Source organism: Dipodomys merriami, unplaced genomic scaffold, assembly GCF_024711535.1.
Source record: "Dipodomys merriami isolate MVZ:Mamm:240054 unplaced genomic scaffold, mDipMer1.0.p SCAF_10, whole genome shotgun sequence".
In the NCBI taxonomy this organism is placed as follows: Eukaryota; Metazoa; Chordata; class Mammalia; order Rodentia; family Heteromyidae; genus Dipodomys; species Dipodomys merriami.
The window spans coordinates 30,602,875-30,619,266 of record NW_027202271.1 but is presented as its reverse complement, the minus strand read 5'-3'; the positions used below and the strand labels follow the sequence as shown (position 1 = coordinate 30,619,266).

General features: G+C 38.2%; 2 protein-coding genes across 2 annotated transcripts in view; both read left to right on the top strand.

The window, feature by feature from the left end:
* Window positions 1–15,306, top strand: part of Ptprr (protein tyrosine phosphatase receptor type R) — a 213,489-nt gene extending 198,183 nt beyond the window's left edge. The window contains exons 13-14 of the mRNA XM_069988668.1: window positions 925–1,038; window positions 14,154–15,306. Coding sequence (XP_069844769.1) covers window positions 925–1,038; window positions 14,154–14,247 — 208 coding nt within the window. The 3' untranslated portion in view covers window positions 14,248–15,306. The remainder of the gene's footprint in view (window positions 1–924; window positions 1,039–14,153) is intronic.
* Window positions 15,307–15,967: 661 nt separating this feature from the next.
* The window catches only part of Ptprb (protein tyrosine phosphatase receptor type B), a 110,339-nt gene continuing 109,914 nt past the window's right edge, over window positions 15,968–16,392 (top strand). The window contains exon 1 of the mRNA XM_069988648.1: window positions 15,968–16,059. Within this exon, the coding sequence (XP_069844749.1) occupies window positions 15,987–16,059 (73 nt within the window). The 5' untranslated portion in view covers window positions 15,968–15,986. The remainder of the gene's footprint in view (window positions 16,060–16,392) is intronic.

The window sequence follows — 16,392 nt, the reverse complement described above, 5'->3', positions numbered from 1 at the left end:
AGTCCATCTTTAAGACATCCAATTTAGTTACCCTGAGCAAGTGTAAAATAGCACCCACCAGAATTCCAGCTGGGAGAAAAGTAGGGAGTTTAGATAAAGATTTGAGAGGAATTTACATGAAGACTTTGCAGGATAAATTGGGAGGGAGATTAGTAGGTTCCCCATCCATGGATATGTCTTCTAAGGCAGCGTTTATAGTCAAATATTATCTCTATATAAATAGCCTGGAAGTATGTGGCTCCAGCCCCATCTTCTCTCCTCAATAGAACTGAACCGTTGCTTATTCACGACTTCTCAACATCTGAACTCCTCATACCAGCGTCCTCCAACTATCCCTTATTCCAGAATTCACCTATGCCTCTGTGTTCCCTCATCCTTTCTAGTCTCCAGATCTCATCACCTTTGTTCTTGTCAACTTCAACTCCAGTCCTTTAGACTCATATTTGTTATAAATCTAAACCTTCTCCCCTTCTTTCTACTGCTTATGTTTTACCTGAGCTCAAACTCTTGTTATTCATTCCAGAACCATATACAGTGCCCCCCTCCTCCCCACCCTGCCCATCTCCTCCTTCCACCCCACTATCCTACTATTTCTTATCCTATCACTTAAAACTAAGTGAAATGCTATATTTAAGGACTGGGGCATGGTTCAATTGGTAGAGGACTTGCCTTGCATTCAAATCACACACACACACACACACACACACACACACACACACACACACACACACACACACACACACACACACACACACACACACACACACACACCACAGCATAGGGCCTGGTGCGTAATACTCAACACGTGATATTTTTTTATTATGACTCTCACCTTTGTTTCATATTGAAAAGTATCCTTTTAGAAGACTTTAGATAACTTTGTTATCTTTCCCCATTTTTTAATTCCTTTTCTTTTCCTTTCAGCGCAGGGATCGGTAGAACTGGGTGTTTTATTGCTACATCCATTGGTTGTCAGCAGTTGAAAGAAGAAGGAGTGGTTGATACATTAAGCATTGTCTGCCAGCTCCGTGTGGACAGGTGAGTGTTCAGAGGTCCATGACACGGAGAACTTACTTCAGAGCAGCTGATCCGTTTGCTTCAAAAGCATCACAGGCCCTAGGTTCCTCAATCTCTATAGAGATTACTGTAACATGCTAGAGAATACATAGTATATTTGAAAGACATTGAAGAAAATGTTATTTGTAACAGGAACCAAGACTTATGCATGATTCCTCCTCATTCTAATACAGGTTATACAGGGTATTTATGTTCTCTCTCTTTTCCTTTCTTTTCCTCTTTCTCTTCCTCTCTCTCTTTCCCTCTCTCCATCTCTGTCTCTCTCTGTCTGTCTCTCTCTACTCCCCCCCCTCAAGACTGAAGGCAATTCAAGGTCTCATGTATGGTAGGCAAACACTCAGCGTTTTACTAAACCTCTTAGATGACCCTAGACCTTTTATTGGTTTCTGAGATAAGATCTTGCTAACTTTTCCAGAGCTTGCTTTGAACTTAAAATCCTTCTTCCTTTGCCTTGCAAGGATTATAGGCATGTGCTGCCATGCCTAGATTATTTGTGGTATCTTGCATCCTTTTTTCCTTTATAATCTGCATTTTTCTTTGACTTAAATTGATTACTCCTTTTTAGCCTCAGGTTCTTTTGTTTTTGTTTTTTGTTTGGTCTGTGGTTGGTGCCAGTCCTGGGGCTTGAACTCAGGGTCAAGGTGCTATCCCTGAGCTTCTGTGCTCAAGGCTAATGCTTTATCATTTGCACCACAGCTCATCTTCCAGCTGAGTAGCTGAGTAGTATTACAGCAGCTCCTGGTAAGCATCTTTTTTTCCCTAATTAAATGTTATTGTCAAGGTGATATACAGAGGGGCTACAGTTACATAAGTAAGGTAGTAAGTATATTTCTTGTCACCATCTTATTCTTTTAAAGTGAAGTATACGAGGACTCTACTACCAAGAGTCTTGATTTGTTCTTGTTCTTGATGCTATTAGTTGCAGTCTCACTACGTAGGTCAGACTAGACAAACACTATATAGCTAAGTCTGGCCTTACAATTTGCCATCCTTTGGTTTCCAATTCGTGGGATTGCAGACAGGCATCACTCACAGAGCCAAGAGTCTTTCTTTTCTTTTCTTTTTTAATTTTGGTTGTAGTGAAATGCATGTAATAATGCTTATACATGCAGGAAAAACTCTGTACCATTAAACAGCTCCCAAATCTTCCTTCAGCCCAACATTTAAAAACAACCATTCTATTTTCTGTCCTGTGAAGTTGCCTATTCTAAGTATCTTTCATCAGCAAAAATCATTCTTGCACTTGTTTTTTTTGTGTCTGACCTATTTCCCTTTGTATGATATCTGCAAGATTCTGGTTGTAGCAGGTATCTATTGAATGCATATAACCATATTGGTTTATCCATTCATTTGTCAATGGAAATTTAGATTCTTTCCACCTGTTGGATGTTGTGAATAATGTTGTGAATATGGGTTCACACATACCTATTTGAAACCTCATTTTACATTCTGTATATTACTATATATTGCTGTATATTCTCTATATTGCTGGGTCACATTATCTTTTACGATTTGCTTAACAAATATTTATTAAGCACCTATGATATGCTACATTCTGAGAATCCAATGAAAGAAGCAAAATGATGATTCTGAAATCTCAGTATAGGCAAGGCACTCAGAATAGGAGCTGGCACACAATAAGCCATCCATAAATGTTTACTATGCTATTATCATCTTCATTACTCGGAGGCTTTTCAAGTTTATCTTTCCTCTCCTTTTTCTTTTAATTTTGTCTGACTAATTAAACTACATTTGTCATTGGAGTTGAGATTCTGGGCTCTGACCAGGAACTGGTGGCTCATGTCTTTCATTATGGCTAGTTGACGGCTTAGAGTGAGAGAATGGCAGCCCAGGTAGAAAAGCTCATGAGATCCCTTCTCAACCACAGCTGAGAGCCACATACCTGGCATCTTAGCTACATAAAAGGCTGCAATTGAGAGGACCAGTCACAGCAACCAATCCATAAAATCCATAAGGGAAGCTGACGAGGTGACGCTTGCCTTTCACTCCAGCAAGATAGGAAGCCTAACACTAGGCAGATCATGACCCAGGCACAAGTCTATGAAAGAAACAACAATAATTAGCCCAAAACAAGCCTGGAAATGTGGCTCAGCAGTAGAGTACCTGCCTAGCAAATATGAAGCCCTTAAGTCAAATACTCAGTCAAAAAAATCTACATATTCTCGGTTAGAAATATTGACTGAATTTATATATTCTGGGTCTATCCCTTTCTGATTGGGTAGCATTGAGTCGAGTTACTGACCTTTTCCACGAACTGGAAATTTCCATCTAGAAAATGGAGTTATTAGTGTACATACTCTTATGTTGCAAGGATTAGATGATGATCACCATCTGTAGCAAACAAACTAAACATATACCTGTAAACTGGAGATGGTAATGCAAACCACAGCTGAGAGCAGTAACATTTAAATGACATTAAACCTATGACGTAGTTAGTAAATCTTTGACTATTTCTTATCCTCATTTGACATATTTTACTTTCTCCTTTATACACTCTACATGTAACTGCTTTCAAAGGTATTTGAAATGAATGAAAATGTACATAAGAAAATATACACATATGTCTTTAATGCACATTAGAAAGTCCATGGCAATCATCCCTTCTCTCCTTCTCATAAATGCTGACATAGTTTTGTAAGATTTGCTTGTCTCCTGTTGTACACCAGCAAAATTGTGATGTAGTTGTTTCACTCAGACTTGAGTTCCTAAGGAAAAAGATAAAGGATAGCACCCAGTTAGCCAGCAAGGAGCCGATGCTACATCAACCCCAGTCTCTCCTACTTTGTGATTTTATAAGCAAGGCTCCAGCATGGAACCTTAAATCCCTGATGTACTCTAGTTCACACACCCGGTCCCACTTCCCTTCTGAGTGATGCCAGAATTCCATGAATACCAGATAAAGTGCATGGATCCAAACTGACTCTGAACCAAGTTGGCCTCCAACAATACCTGCCCTGATGCTATTTGGAACAATGTGCTGCTGAAACATGGGTTTGATGTCTTTTCATTCTGTTGGCTCCTGTGACTGTTGATTGTCTCCTACTCCCCCTCAGACCTCTCCCACCCACTTGTGCAGCTGACCTCCACTTTGGACTCGACTTCCCCGCCACATTCCTCTGTGGAGTATGCCTAATTATCCTCTGGCTCTGAATGGAATCACAATACCTCTCCTATCTATGCCTTCCTTCCTAAAGCAAATGGTCAGAAAATTTAGCCTTGGCCTTCTATCCCCACCAAGGTCTTCCCACTGCATGGCCTCTTAGTCTTGATAGGATCTTTTATCACATCCAACTTCTCTACAGATGTGAAGCCTATAGGATTCCTACCCCTTGGATTTGAATTCCAGCCAAAATGTGTGTCATAATCATTCTGATTTATTAACCCCCTCCTCCATCCATGTGCATGCTTGCTGAGCAGCTGCTTCTGTTGTTTTTGAAACAAACCCTCTTCCCCATGTTCTCCCAGAAAAGCCTTTCCTTCTCTTTCCTTCCTTCATGGGATCAATGCAGATTTTCCTTATAGAATCTCTTCCTTCTGTTGTATACACCTGTAGAATTTATTTAAAAAAAACTAAGAGAAAAACTTTCCTCTGTTCCCTCATCTTACTTATTTTGCTTCCCCATCATTCTTGGATTTCGCTTCAGTAATTTAACCTTGTGCTGACATAGCTCATTTTTTAGATTCCAAGTGATAGCTGACTGATGCCATGGATTGCATCTCTGACTCACACCACTAATATGAAAGCTAGTCTCAGAAAATCTGAACAGCCACATTTGTTCTTTCATAATATCTATCTTTCTTCACTCTTCAAACCTTTGCTACACTCTGATCTCTAGCCATCCTTGCCTTCTGCTCTAGATCTGTCTCCAGACATTCCAGAATCTATTCTTTAACACAAAGAAGCCAGTCTAGTCACAGAGTAGCCACTGTGGCCTTGAAAGCATATAACTCATAGAACTTTCAAAATCAAAAGTAGGAAAAGATGTATTCCTGGTCCTCACTTTTTGTAATGAGAAAGCAATAATCTGAAGATGTTAAGTGACTTGCTCAAGGTCACAAAACTTTCCTCCATGACTATCTAAGCAGGATGGAGAGGTATAACAAGAAGCATGAACTATTTCTTCAAGATGTATACAGTGAAAGAAGACTTGAGATGGGATAATAATTTGAGTTTGAACAGGAACCATTGAATACAGAAAAGGAGTGTGTAGCTGGCTAATCCAAAGAATCCAACTGAGAATAATAAGAAATATAAAAGAGCAAAAGATTTAGTTTATACTTTGCAGAGTATGAACTGCACAAGCCTTTTCCTAGCTATTCCACTCTTACTAATAATGGCCTCCACCCATTGGTAACCCAAGGTGGCACACAGTACATCTGACTTTTATAATCTACTGTTCATTACTTAGACTCATTGAAGGAGGCACTCTGACAAGTCCAGGCACAGATTCAGCAGACAGAAAGACAAGAGAGTGATTTTGATTTGTGAAATGAGGCTTGTTTCATGACTGGTTAAGTCAAGAGCACCATCTGGGCATAGTGGTGTACAACTATAATCCCAACACATGGGAAGCAGCAATAGGTAGATCTTGAGTTCAAGGCCAACCTTGGCTATGTAGTAAGGCCCAACAGTTACAAACAAACAGAGTTTGAACACTGAAAATGCTAATTTCAAAAGAAAAATTTATAATAATGGTTGTTATTCAACAGGGGAAAACAAGCCATTTGTACTCAAACTGTAAATCTGCATGTTAGCAATAAACCCAAATAGTTCTGGTTTAGAAATGAGTGTGCTGTGCTGAATAGATGTTTCCAGTCTAACAATGACAAAGCCATTTGGTAGACTCCTCATTTCTCTGGCAAGACATTATTATTATTGGCTTTAGGGCCACTTCTATTAATAGATGCCACAGTTCTCATGGCAGATTCATGAGTCTGTGATTCTCCTTTTAATGATACTTCTGAGCATATTTTGAGCTAAAATAAGATTCTTTTTTTTCTAAGTAGTTCAAATTCAGTACAAGGCACCCACGAGTGTTTTATTTAGAAAAGTATTAATGGATCATCTCCTCAGCCCCATGGAGTTAGTTTTAATCAAGAGAAGAAGGGGTCCTTTGACAATCGGGATGGGGACATTCTGGTAGGAAGGCAAGCCAGCAGCCACAAACCACGGGTAGTGGCCAGGTATCAGTGGGTCAGACCTCCTGAAGCTTTGTGCTAACACAGGCTCTGCTCTCAATTTCCTTTGTGACCATTTATCTATTCTAGGGGTCTCTGTAACAAAAAGAGAGAAAAGGCATAACAGTAAGTCCTCCACTTCTCCTGGTTATCAGAATCTTTTTTAGGAGTAAAATACTTCATGGATTTCAACCTGTAAGCATTTCATAATGTTTAGAATTTGATTTCCATGTTCTGACTCACAACAGAATCTACATGCTTTTCAAAATTAGTGATGCTCATACAGTCTATGCATATTTATTTGGTACACCAGTAATACTGGGATCACAAGTAGGTTTAAGAAACCTTGCAATAAGATACCTTCTCAGTCCTTAGATTTTCCTGATAGGGAATAATGGATTGGTTTTCTGAACTTCCTTTCAGCTTTGGTGATTGACTGTCTAAGTACCTTTCACCCATTTCAAGAAATACCAAGAATACTCATAACATTTTCCCAGCATCTATTAGGGAAAGGATGGTTTAAAAGAATCAGGCCTTGTGGGCTAAGAATGTGACTTAGTGGAAGAGTGTTTGCAAACCCTGTGTTCAATTCCTCAGTACCACATAAACAGAAAATGCCAGAAGTAGTGCTGTGGCTCAAGTAGAAGTCCTACCCTTGAGCAAAAGAAGCTCAGGGACAGTGCCTAGGCCCTGCGTTCAAGTACCAGGACTGGCAAAAAATAAAAATAAAAAGAATCAGGCCTTGGGAATATTAAACAAAGGAAAAACGTCTTAAAGAAAAATCCAACACCAAAAGAGGAAAGTCAATATCCAAAGTCACATAGCTTATTTTCACTTAGCAAATTTGACCCAAAATTGAATTACCAATTTTTCTCAAATGGCTCAATTTTGGATTTGTTTTGGATTCTAAAAGACTATTTTTTTCCTGAAGTGTGAGACTTAATTGGTTAAGCATATAGTTCAAAGAATAATATTTTGGCAATGACCCAGAACTAGTTGCTATATAAATCAAGAAAATTTGCTTATCTCTGATTGTTTCAGTCTAGATTGTTTCTTACTAACATCCAGATGTAATAATTATAACAAATTTTCTGTTGTAGAAAAAGATCTTTCTTTAATCACATTCCTTATTGACAGATGACTATTAGATGTACATAGGCCAATGATAATTTCCAAAATGTAAGTGCAAAAAGGATCTATAACATTAGTACTAAACTGAACACAGTGTAAACATTTTTTATTACAGAAAGACCTTCCATATCTTCTTTATACCTTTTAATCTCAAATATCACTTAAGTGTCGAGACTATACTATTTAATTAACAATTCTAATTGTAAAGCCAAGCACCAGTGGCTCATGCCTGTAAACCTAGCTACTCAGCAGGCTAAGATTTAAGGATTGTGGTTCAATGCCATTCCAGGCTGGAAAATCCATGAGACTCTTATCTCCAATTAAATACCAGAAAAGCCAAAAATGGAGCTGTAGCTCAAGTGGCAGAGCACTAGTTTGAACACAAAAATTCAAGAACAGCACTCAGACCCTGAGTTCAAGCCCTAGGACGACACCACACACCCAAACAGAATTCTAACTGTGAGAATGAAGCTATGGCTCCTGGGTAGGGTACCAGCTTTGAGCAAAAAAGCTAAGCAAGAATGTGTGGCCCTGAGTTCAACCCCTGGCCTACTAGCATCAAAAAATTAAATAAGTAAAAAGAAATTTTAATTGCTATACAGTTAAACCAGACTTTGCTATGTGTAGCTTCTAGGCTACAAGAGATAACATAGGCATAAAGGTTACACCATGTGTGATAGTAAGAGGTCATTTATTCAGTGAGTATAAGAGAAATAATGTGTCTTTAAAAATATTAATGCCCATGGTAATAAGCAGTCAAGGGCACTCAGAAAATACTTCCTACACATTACAGGAGAATGACTAAGGAACAAGACTGAAACATCAGAAGATGTCTCAGAAGTGGGGGAAGAGCACATTCCACTGCAGGGTGACCTCCAGCAACTTTTTCCTTGTATTTATTTTCATTCCATTGGCACTTCTTGGCATTGGCAGAATTCAAAAGGTGAATTTGGGAAATGAAACATAGAAAAGAATATCAGGTTCCAAGGCCTTTTATCTTTTCTTTTCCTCCCCTTTCCCCACAGAAACAGGAAACAATCTGTCTGATACTCTTTTTTTTTTTTTTTTGAGAGCTAATGGTGAAATCTGTAGTAGTCTTTGTACATCCTTTCTTTGGATGACTTAAGTTGGAATGACATCCAAGGTCCTCACTTGTAGCTCCCCAGACAGGATAGAAAAAGGTTTCCAGTGTGCGTCATATCATTGTTTAAATGTTTTGATTACTCACTTGAGTTTGATGATTTTCTTTTCTATATTTTTTTCTTAACTACAGCAATCTTAGAGAGGGAACATATATGCTATCCGTGTCCTGTAATATTCTTTATTCCCAAAATCTACTTAAACAATTTCTAATCAAGCTTTTATTTGCTGGATCACATTTTGAACAATAGTCTTATATTTATGTCTCTCTGCATGTCCAACGAATCTCAACGCTGTTCCTATATAGGGAAAGGTCTTTGGAGATCATGAATTCAGCATTTTGGGACCCATAGTTTAAAGGCACTTATAGATAAAGTCTTAGGAATCAGTGTGGATTTTCTTGGTATTAAAGCTTCTGTATTTAAAAAAAAAAAAAAGTTACACTGATTGAACCTTTCAAGGGAGTTGCCACGACAACGTTCCTAGCTAGGAGTTAATTGAGTGTGAACCTGGTTATTCAAACTAAAAGGGCTAATTTTCAGAAGGGGAAAAATGGATTTAATAATGCTAGAGTTGTCAATGAATTATCATTTGGTCTGGGCTGTCTTTTATGGCCTACCACCTATTTAGGAAAAAGTGTCTATGAATTGAAATACCTGGTCAAAATCACGTTATGTTTAAGTTCTCCTTCTTGATGTGAAAAAGCTCCTTGGAAGAAAGGGTGGCTCAGACACACCACACAGCTGTCCCCAAATTGGGACATCAACTTAACCTCACTTGACACATGCCCAGGCTCTCAGATTTTTACCCATGAGGCCCATTAACATCCACACCTTTTGTTCTAAATTTACTGTACCAAACTTTACCAAAAGAATTCCAGATTTGAAAATAATAATAATAATAATAAAAGGCAAAGGAGCTTAAGTTCCATTGTTAGCCCAGAAGTGAGTCACCACCACAGAATTTCTTGTGTCTACTGATTAGACCGGATATAGGCTGGGTGGTGCAGCAGGAAAGGCCGTTGCTCTCTGTATATGTGAGTTAACAGTCAGAAAAGGTCACACTTTTAACATGTTAAAAACCAAATCTCTCTCCTGGGCATCTGGAGAGGTGTTTTTTTTTTTTTAATTCAATACACTCTCCCATTAGCAAAAGGAAAAAAAACCCTACATTTTTCCTAAATTTAACTTGAGTTTATCCCCCAGCTGACAGAGCTATGTGCTTCCTTGCATGGAAACAATGACACAGATTGGGGAGTCTGACAGAGCTAATCTGAACTGAGTTATCTGATATTTCTAGAAGGGGAGTCTTTACCTGAATCTTTTCAGACCTGGCCAGGCACAGTGTTCATGTTTAGTGGCCCCACACACACACAAATTAGAGCCACATAGCCAACACCACTTTTGCAATGAAGGGGACTATGTTTTGTTTTGTTTTGTTTTTCTCCCAGCATAGAATGGGATATCATTAGGATGAACAAATCATTTATCCTCTGAACTAAGGCACTGAAACATGGCTAGTTTAGCATGAGTGAAGTATGAATGTCTCAAGCAAACCAGAACTCATTTCAGTATAATTGTTAACCAAACACCTAGAAAGAGAATAAGAAAAAATAATGGAGTTTTTATTTAATACTTAATAACCAAGAGCAACTTTGCTAACTTTGTAGATTATCCCATTGAAGCCTTATAATACTTGAAATCTTATTAATTTCCAGGCCAGTAGTTACCAAACTTCGTGTGAGTGTAAGCAATGGGAAAAAATTTGCATATAAAAATCTTCCATGGAGCATTAATGTGGAAAACCAATAAAAGGCAGGCATAACCTCCCTGGTCAAAGCTGGGCTCAGGAGCTCACCCTCCTCCTCCACCCAACCTCCTCCTGCTCCCGCCAGCCAGTGGCCCTGATCCCACTGTGCAACCTGGGCTACTGGAAACACATGAACAACCTGTAGTTAGACACCAATATCTTCTCACGTGATCATCCGGTGACCTTTGTCATGAATGTCATTTTATAACTGAAAGAAGGAGGGAGGGATTGAACAACTTTTCTAAAACCACTTAGTGAGTAGGTTCAAAAGCAAAGATTTCAACCTCTGTTTGCCCCTCTTCAAGCCTACCACTTTCTTCTACATCAGCTGTCATCTTCTGGTTGGTGACCGTTTAGAAACATATTGGGCTCTTTTCCAGCTAGACTAGCCCAAGCTGAGCAATCCAGCATCCTCTGTCTGCTCTTAGTTATCTTAGGCTTTAAGGTCTTACTCCAGAGCTTTCTAACCAGTCTTGTTTTACCCTACAGAACCAACTAGCAATAACAACCATAATCACTAATGATACTTATATGATCTTGGCTGTGAACTAAATATTTGAAATGATTGTGCCATTTATTACTCATAACAAGGCTGAGAGGGTCCTATTATATTATTGCTTCATTGATTGGTACATGAGAAAACAGCACTACAAAGGCTACAAGTAAGACAAAGCAGCTAGTAAGAAACAGAGACAGATCTTATATATAGTGTCTTTTTATTTCAACACACTTGACAGCTTGTCAAGTAGATATTGTAACTGAATGCATTATATATTCACTCCTTGGAAAACCAGATTTGTACCTAAAGAGGACTGTCCAAATTCTAAGCTGATTGTCTAATGATGGTCTAGCTATTTTGAGCCCAATGAAGTCTTCCCTACTAAACCCTCACCTTGGCCATCATAGAAATCTTTTCATATCTTAGGATTGGTTGAATTTAAATTATAACCTATTGGAGGTAACGGATTATTTTAATGCTGGCTCTTTAAATGGTAGTTGGATGATACTCTAAAGTAATAATAATTTTAAAAGGTTGTACCTGATTTATATCTTCCAAAGCCAGTTTACATCAGGAACTTATATATCAGGTTTCCATGGAGATGTCTCAAACCCATTAGGCATCTTACCAAAGAGAGTACCTGGGAGAAAATAAGATCTAAATAACATCTAAATGTGTGTGCGTGCATGTGTGTGTGTGAATTACTATGGAGCTCTCTTGAAGATTATGTAGCTTAAGTTGCTTAATTCATAATAGTATTTTCTATAACATAATGAATCACAAGAAAGTAAAATAGATTATGTTGGGGGATGGATATCAAAGGGATGGAGGAAGGCCAATGAAAATGTGAATTAAGGTGAAGATCATCAAAGTAATTTATATGCACATATGAAAATATAATATTGAAACCTATTGAAATTGAAGGGAGGAAGAGAGATGAGGGAGAGATGGAAGAAATGAGTTTGATTTGAGTACATTTAATGTATGTATGTATGGAAATATCACAAGGAAATTCCCTTTTTGTATAACTAATAAATGCTAATTTAAAAAACATTTTGTATATCGACACTGCTTTTAGGCATGCCAGATGTCACTTTACACGATGGGCAGCCAATAAAAGGACCTTATTTGCCCTATAACAGACTGTAGCCTGACCAGTAATACTAAGTTTTAAGTTCTTACAAAGGCCAATGATGTATTCTATATACCAGTATGTATCACTACATACAGTAGAATATTTATTAATAATATCCAAGATGACTGTGACATGTTCTGAATTTAAACCAGCCCTTAATGTATGATTCCTGGCATACTCTTGGCTTTCCTCTAGCCAGAGTTTATCTATTTTCACATGATATAAAAACTGCATGACCTGGATAACCTACTTTGCAGGTAACCCACTTGACCTGTGATTAGACAATGCCTTCCATTGTTGCAGGTATAGAGAAATGATCACATTATATTTTTCCTTGAAAGACCTAACACTTCATTGGAAACAGTTTAAAACAGGATTAAACAGTATATAATAGGGTATTATATTACTTACAATAAACACCTATGTTGTCTCTGTGTTTTTCCTTTTCTTTCAATAAATGACTTAGACAACATGTAAAGCATGCTTGTTAAATGTCTGAAAGACACAAATCTGGAAATGAGAAATGGAAGATTGATATATTGAGTGCTAGAAATAATGATTCTGTAGACAAGAACACTGTGCTCAGAACAAGGACTAACAAGTTGAAATTAGCAGCAACAAACAGAAGGCCAGACATTTAGTTTCAAAAAAAATACAATAGCCTATCTATAGGATGGGAGAAAAGATGTAATTTTCACATTTTAAAAAATCTTACTGACTTTTTAATTACCCTCAACTTGCATCCAAAATCCTAAGGGGCATGATGAGGGTTGGGAAGTCTATAATCTCATCTGTGAACCTCGCCCCTTGATGCACCTGGACGAACACACTTGCTGACCTAGAATGCACAGTTGAAGAAAGAAAATATGCTCACTGACTTGAGCCCATCAGCAATAGACACAACACTCATAGAAGGGCATATTTGATAAAATAAGGAGACTACATTGTTAAGTGACAGGGAAACCAGGCTTTACAGAAATGTTGAGTAACCACAGGATGTTTAGTCTAGAGAAGAAAAGATTATGAGGCTTTGATGGTTGTTTTCAAGCATTTGGAGAGCTATTGTGTGACAATAAGGAGAGTCTTAAGACCTTTGTGGGTTATTCCATTTGGTCCAATGAGATGTTATTTAGAGAGAGGCACATTCATTTTTGGTGACTTCATAAATTTTTCTGCCCACCTAAGCAAGCCTGCTACTAAAGGTACCTAGATGAAACTGTCTGTCCATCTGTCCTGTAAACTGCTTCTTTCTGGAAAGAAGCCAGACTTTGTCAATCATTGGGGCAAATGATCTTTAAGAATCCCTTTGATTCTTTCGTCTTCGTTTACACAATGAAGTGGGAAGTAACAAAACATATACTTCCCTGAAGCCTTCAGATTCACAAGAATTTTGCAAGCCTATAGCTAATAGATGTATTTTCCCATCACCCTGAAAATAATTAAGTGGAGTAGGGCTTTTAGTTCTCAGAAGAGCATTTCACAGCTGAGTCATATTTGGTAAACTTATTTCTATCAAGTTTAATCCAAATATATAAAGCATTTTAACAAAAGCGGAATGGTAAAGTAATACAAACCATCAACTACAATACATCCATTTAACATTCATAAACAAACAACCTTACAAAGTAGTTACTGTTACTGTACTGTCTTAACAGAGGAGGAAGTTTCATTACATTTTGCAACTAAGAATTTGTTTCAATAGTCTGGCCTATAATACCATATCACTAGTAATGGTATGAATGTAAACTTGAAAAATAATCACATGCCTAGTGGACCAGGCACTTTAAATATGCAATCAAGTGTGGCTTCATGATTAGTGCAGGTATTGTTTAATGATTGGAATCTGATCTAAGAAATGTGTCAATCAGTAATTTTGTGGTTGTGTGACCATCCCACACAAACCTGGATGGCATAGCCCACTACACACCTAGATACTATGGTGTATGTATGCTACAGCAGTGTTATACAGCACCTGACTATATGAACATGCTAATGTTGTAAGTTGAGACATTTAGATGCAGGTGAGCAGGATAATGAAAGAATCATTAGGCCAACTCCTCTCTGTCTTTGGGATCATATCCTAGCTAGCTTGAATACGGTGTCTGTAGTATGAGACTGTGGGATGTTAGCAAATAAAGTTATTTCATGATCTCTTCCTTGCAGGGGCGGAATGGTCCAAACCAGTGAGCAGTATGAATTTGTGCACCATGCTCTGTGCCTGTATGAGAGCAGACTTTCAGAAGAAACTGTGCAGTGATATACTGAAGATAACTAGATCATCAGTCTATTGGGTGATGAATCAAAGCACCCCCACTTGAAGCTTCAAGAAGAAGCTTCCTGGGAATGAGGGATGGAGGAGCTCTGAAACCAACGTGTGGCATGGATTGTGGGAGGCCTGGCAACCTACTCAAGATTGCAATCTCTTGTGTATATTAGTGCATTTGTAAGCATCCCCAAGTTATTTTGAAGGTCCTATGCTGATGGAGGTATACTAGATTTCTCACAAAGCCTAAGGTGGCTTTTGTTTTGTCTGTATTGGGTACCAACCACATAGAATGTATGTATGTATGTATTATAAAGTGGTCTCTGTCATCAAATGATGATTGGAGGCACTGCTGAAGACATCATTATTGTGTGTTTAGATGCTCTAATGTCTGTAGTCTGTCTCGTGAATGGACTGTTCCCATTTTAAGTGCTATTATGTATCTCAGTTACCAGAATCTTGCTGCTGATGTTGCAAGTGATTGATAATGAATTTTTAACAAATACGTTTTTCTTTAAAAAAAAAAAAAGCAATCTAACACAGTAACTATTTTATATGGAAATGTGTCTTGATAACATTATCTACTAAATGTGTATTTATAGTACCTCCTATCAATTACAGAGCACAATGATTGTCACTGGATATATATGTACGTATTCTCTATTATTAGGCATAGAGGTGGCTCCCCAGACCCACCCTCTATCCACTATATTTCTACATTGTAAATTGTTTTACTTTAAAGGGGGAGTGGGGAATTTGTAGCAACTATGAAGTATCAAGAATTTCAAATACTTGTCTCTCTTTTACTAAGAAGGGACCTTTGTATATGCTGTCTACTTGGAATCCCTCTTCCAAAGAGGCAGGACTTTGCTGTGACGTGTCTCATGTCCAGAGTTCTTCAGATGGACGCTGCTATGACTGTTCTTACACTTCTAAGAGGTTTTCATCTGCACGAGACAAAGTTAAAATAACTACACTCAGAAAACACAACGTTCTGCTCAAATATGAATTTTTAATGCAGCAATGCTAACTTTGTTTCATACTGCCAATAAACTACCCTTAATACTAACTCCTGAGTATTCTTTTATTTATTATTGTCATTTTCTTTCTTCTTTTCCTATTTAGAGAGAAGCCATTGTCTGTTTGGGGAAGCCTAAAGTAGATAACTTGATGGGTTTAATATTAGTCTGTATCACCCCAGCAGAGATGACTGTCTTGAAAAGCGATATTATCATCCCTTGAGAGATCTCATAGTGCCATCATTATGTGGCTTTCCTTATAGACACCTAGCATATCATTATATAAACAGTAAATGTTTATGGCTTTTAGCACTTGTCACAGACCCTCATAAATTATATGCTTTACATCTATTCTGCAGAATCACATCACCTGACAAGATGTAAGTTTGCAGAAGTATTCAATTATCCAAGATTACAATTCCTTTCTTCCCTCTCAAGGTTAGAAGTACTCATGAGCCAAAAGGAGGATAGGTGAAGACTTAAAGATGTTTATTCTGCTCCTGGAGGCTAGATCTACATACAAAAAAAGAAGTAAACTTATTCCCTTCTTTCTAAGGAAACAGACAAAAGGACACTGGTGTAAAACTTCCCCAAACAATTCAATTGGAGGAAGTGCTCGTCACTGACTTTTCCCCTCACCATGAAGGCACATTTCCTTCCTAGTCTTTGCTTCTCTTATCTGGGAGAAAATTTTCCCCCCTAAGTGAAGCTGGAATGGTTGTTAAGTGGAAAATGGAGGCTGAATTTTACGTGGCGATTCTTACCTGCTTGATCTTCAGGAACATGGGTGAGTGGATCTGCCTCTGTGTCTGAGGCATCTCTCCTAATGCTAGCTAGCCAAAGAGGTTTGGAGCCTTTGAAAGGTGTCTGAAATAAGGCTGGAATGGTAAGGTCTTCATGGCAGGGAAGCCAAAGGCGATGAGGAAGGGAGAATAAGCGCAGCCAGCTGTGGCCACACTGCTGAGATTTCTCCAACAGAAAATTCAAAGCTCTCCTCCTTTCATCCAAGTGTTTCAGGCAGCTCACCTCCTAAAAGGAAGGACAGTTGTATAGCAGAGAGTGAAGACTCCTGTGGAGAACTCTGATTATTATGTGACAGTCTATAGCCTAATCGTGCTCC